The sequence below is a fragment of the Adiantum capillus-veneris genome, unplaced genomic scaffold (genome assembly GCF_014529385.1).
Source record: "Adiantum capillus-veneris isolate H3 unplaced genomic scaffold, ASM1452938v2 Hic_scaffold_270, whole genome shotgun sequence".
NCBI lineage: Eukaryota > Viridiplantae > Streptophyta > Polypodiopsida > Polypodiales > Pteridaceae > Adiantum > Adiantum capillus-veneris.
This window is the reverse complement of record NW_028221399.1, coordinates 274,567-278,943: the sequence shown is the minus strand read 5'-3', so window position 1 is coordinate 278,943 and position 4,377 is coordinate 274,567. Positions and strand designations below refer to the sequence as shown.

At 43.5% G+C, this 4,377-nt stretch overlaps 1 protein-coding gene across 1 annotated transcript; it reads left to right on the top strand.

Annotated features, from left to right (window-relative positions):
- Positions 1-1,508: 1,508 nt before the first annotated feature.
- LOC147417347 (uncharacterized) lies at positions 1,509-2,574 on the top strand. Its single transcript, XM_086507696.1, has 2 exons — positions 1,509-1,931; positions 2,005-2,574. The coding sequence occupies exons 1-2, from the start codon at positions 1,509-1,511 to the stop codon at positions 2,572-2,574; spliced, it is 993 nt and encodes a 330-aa protein (XP_086363822.1).
- Positions 2,575-4,377: the final 1,803 nt, after the last annotated feature.

The window sequence follows — 4,377 nt, the reverse complement described above, 5'->3', positions numbered from 1 at the left end:
TGCGACTGCCAAGTTTACTACATAATGCCAACCGACAAACGCTATTCTTGAGCCATGGTGCACCAAGGCTTCCATGACCATGATGTCAAACTAGGGTAATCCAAAAGTACCATTGCTTTGGTGGTTGAGGCCGTTGATTTGCTTGGCATCCAAGCTGGGCCGAGAAAAATCCAAATGGAGGTGGTTAAGGTTATTTCCCAATCTGTCCTTCAACCTTCTTCAGGTGAATGCACGTCGCTAGGACAAGTAGAGTTGTCAGCTCTACTCCAAGAAATATCTCCTCTTGTTAAAAGCCAAAGGTATGGGAATGCATTTTAATATGCATTTTAAATTTAAAGTCTTATATATTCCTAAACTTTCATCATGTTCTCCACAAAATTAAGAATTGGGTGCATAAATTTTGTGGGGAGTCGAGTGCTCGTGGAGAGGAGTCATTGATAATTGACTTAAAGAGACGCTTGATATTTTGTTTATCCACGGCATGCTTTTTCCAGGTCAATCTAATAGAGAGGAGGATAGATGTTTTGTATTCAAGATGTCGACAATTGGTCCTAGCTCAGCATAGATCTTGTCAATAGAATGCAAAGAAATGGAAATGGATATTTAAAAAGAGCGTGGGTTTGCTTTGATCACGTTCGACGGGTAGAAGGATGGACAACCATGGTAGCACATGTTTACGATCCGAGGCAAGTTTTAATTTTATGTTCAATACTAAACACATATTGACACATACTTCAATGTTAATGTGGCTTTGTGTTGATGTTCAGTGTCCAAGAATTAATGAAAATTTCCATATGTGAGATGAAAGAAGAGGACAGTACAGCCCAGATGATATTTTGGCAACAAATGATCACCGTGCTAGAGCGCAATGGGGTGCCCCCGCCAGATTTTGCTGGCTTCATGGAAGATGAAGCCCAATCAAACTGGAATGCGGTGCACAATTTTCAATGGAGGTCCGGATATGGTGATGAAAGGTAGGGAGAGATCTTGCCTTTTCCATGGGGAACAAAGTCTAGGGATCCAACCACAAAATATGTGAGCACAAGAGACTGTATCAAATGTGGCGGTGCGCGCAAAGCAGTGAAGATGCAGAGGCCCGATATCGGTTCATTCGAGCTTGGTGGGCAACAGGAAAGGTGGCAGATGGGAATCTAGGCCCAATGGAGTGATGTTGAGTTGGTGGCATGTTAGGTACCCTCATTGGAGGAAGGAAATTGTTCGTGTAAGTTTTCAAATTTATTCTAGAATAGGTTGTAGGATGTCCATTTAATTAAACCCTTCATGATATCAATGAAATATATTTATTTCTTGTTTTGTAGGCTCTAGATGACTATTGCATCGAGGTCATCCCTCGAACAAATCTCTCAGAGTCACGTCACACTTCATGGCTAGCAGGTTAAGGTCACAAGCCTAAAATTTCTTTGTACGATGCAACAATTTCGGAGATTGGGAACACTCTTCTTCAACAATCCAAAAGAATGGCATATAGAGAACCAAGCATAAGCAAGATGAGAGACAAGGCAGCTTCACGACAATTTCACACACCTACTCCATCACAGACTAGCCGTGTTGTGAACGATGCAATTGGAGGAACTGGTCTTCCAAAGGTGTCTGCGTTTTTTGGAGACCGTGTTACAATGACAAGGCGACGCAAGACATTCAACAATGTTATAGGCGAGGAGGCAAATAGCTCACACAGGCCAGAGTATGTCGCTCAAAATGTTGCTCGACAAAGAAAGGCTCGAAAGTTTCCATTTGGAGATGCATCACAGGTAACCCAAGATCACTCTATGAATGAGGAGAATGACGGGGTGACAATTAGAGCCATGGAGGTTGACATAAATGACACCATGTGGGCAATCCGCAGGTGCAAACTGGGGTCTAAGTTCACTTGCCAAGGAAAAATCAAAGGAGGAAAGTGCAAGAAAAAGGTAAATTATGCGCAGAGGGAAAAACGGCACCAAGTTTTTGGGGAAATGCAACTGGGAGGGGCATAACAATGAGACATGGGTATGGTTTTGTAGTGACGATGTCAAACATGTGTGGGATGTATGTCCATATATCATGATGCGGCCTCCAAGACCTCCACTTGAGTGGCCAGTGGCACAGGGCACGAACTTAACAGCGCTAGAAGTAAAGTCTTTGCACCTAGCGGGGTTTCATATCGCAACAAAAACTATGGAAGTGCAAGGGCAAATACGTGCGGGCAGGTATAGGACATGTGTTTCTGAAGAGGCATTGAAAAGGATCGACAGTGCTCTAGGACTAGAAATGGTCATCGAACAAGTGAAACTGGTAAAGATCGGTAAGCATGAAGTCTTCATTGCAGAAACACCAAACTCAAAGTTACGTGGTGAGAAATATCGAGTCACAATAGCTAGGAATCCTAGTTGTACTTGCAGATACTTTCAAAGGACGTTAGGGGAAGGAATGACCTATGTAGCTTGCAAATGCTTGTATTCTATCTACTTGAGAGTGTTTGGAATGGACATAAACCACAACATGTTTATTCATCAGTATAGTTTGGCTGATAACGAGCTCAAACTTTTATTGAGTGCAAAAAGACTGTTGTAATAATCTAGCATTTGTTGGGCTATCACATTTACCTTGAGTTGTGCAAATGATGATATTGTTTTGAGTTTTCAACAAAGTGAATTCTATCATTGTTGTCTTTTGATATGCAATTAGGGAATGTGTGATGAATGAGAGAGAGAGAGAGAGAGAGAGAGAGAGAGAGAGAGAGAGAGAGAGAGAGAGAGAGAGAGAGAGAGAGAGAGAGAGAGAGAGAGAGAGAGACAAGGAGAGAAAGAGAGAGAGTGTGTGGGAGAGAGAGAGAGAGAGAGAGAGAGAGAGAGAGAGAGAGAGAGAGCAAGAAAGAGAGAGAGACAGGGAGAGAAAGAGAGTGTGGGGTGGGGGGGGGGGGGATAGAGATAGAAGTGAGAGAGAAAGAGAGACAAAATTAGCAAAATAAAGAGAGAGAGAGAGAGAGAGAGAGAGAGAGAGAGAGAGAGAGAGAGAGAGAGAGTAGGATTTAATGGGCCCTTAATGGGGAGAGGAAGAGAGAGAGAGAGAGAGAGAGAGAGAGAGAGAGAGAGAGAGAGAGAGAGAGAGAGAGAGTTGGGAGGGGGGAGAGAGAGACAAGTGAGAGAGAAAGAGAGAGGTGAGAGAGAGAGAGAGAGAGAGAGAGAGAGAGAGAGAGAGAGAGAGAGAGAGAGAGAGTGTTGGGGGGGGGGGGAGAGAGAGACAAGTGAGAGAGAAAGAGAGAGGTGAGAGAGAGAGAGAGATAGATAGATAGATAGATTTTATTATCGTCCTCGGAGGTCAAATATGACCTATGGGACCAAAGTTACATGTGATGTAGTATGTGTATGGCTGATGAGTGACTCTCGATGCTCCAAAATTGTAGTGATGAGAGTCGCAATGGAGAGCCCACACTTTGGCTGGGAGAGGAAAGTGTGTAGGTCTAAGTTATGACTGAAAATGTGAGAGAAGCAAGTTCGGATGTGATCAAAAGCTGAGCACTCTAGTAGTGTGTGGTACTCAGACTCTCAAACTTGTCGTGAGCATAATGTGCACAATCGATTTGACTCTTCTCCATTGCCCCAACGTCCTATCTCGCATCGAAGGAAATGGGAGCTAAGCCGAATTGCTGCGATAGTGCGTATCACGGACAAGGGAATAGGCTCAAGCATGTAAGTGTGAATACGGTTTCTCTCTCTCAGCGAAGAACATGGTTTTGTAGTTGGGGGCAATATAGGTGGTGTAATGTATGAAGCGTGACCCACCGGATTTCTCCCAAGCCGTAATACATTGGCGTTGTAGAAAAGCTTCATTCACTTGAGAGTCAATTGAAGCATCATGTAGCAAGTGTAATGCATCCCATCTCCCAAACCACTTCTTTATGTCTTGCATCCATCCCGTGCTCAAGATCTTGCTTTTATGAGTCTTTTGAACTTTTTTGCTTGCTTCCCATGCAATTGTAGGAAGTCGATGTGAGGGGTTTGACGCATCTTTATCATGTACTCCACAACCCTTTCCATGCCCATAACCTCAATTGGAAGAGATCCCGACTCAAGAAGTAGGAGCATATATGGTGTTTGTGTCTTAACTTGGAGAAAGTTTGTAAGAAAACGCTTTGGACATTCTCAAACTCTTTCCAAGTAGACTTTGAGATGCTCCCGCCCCACACTTCAACTCCATAAAGAAGAACCGGTGTCACCAATGCATCAAAAAGATACTTCTTGAGAACCCAACACTTGATGTTTCCCGCATTACACATGTTCTCAAATGCATAATATGCTCTCTTTCCCGCTTCCAAACGACACATAGCACATTCATGCCACTTATGATTGGATGGAACCTCAAGGCCAAGGTACT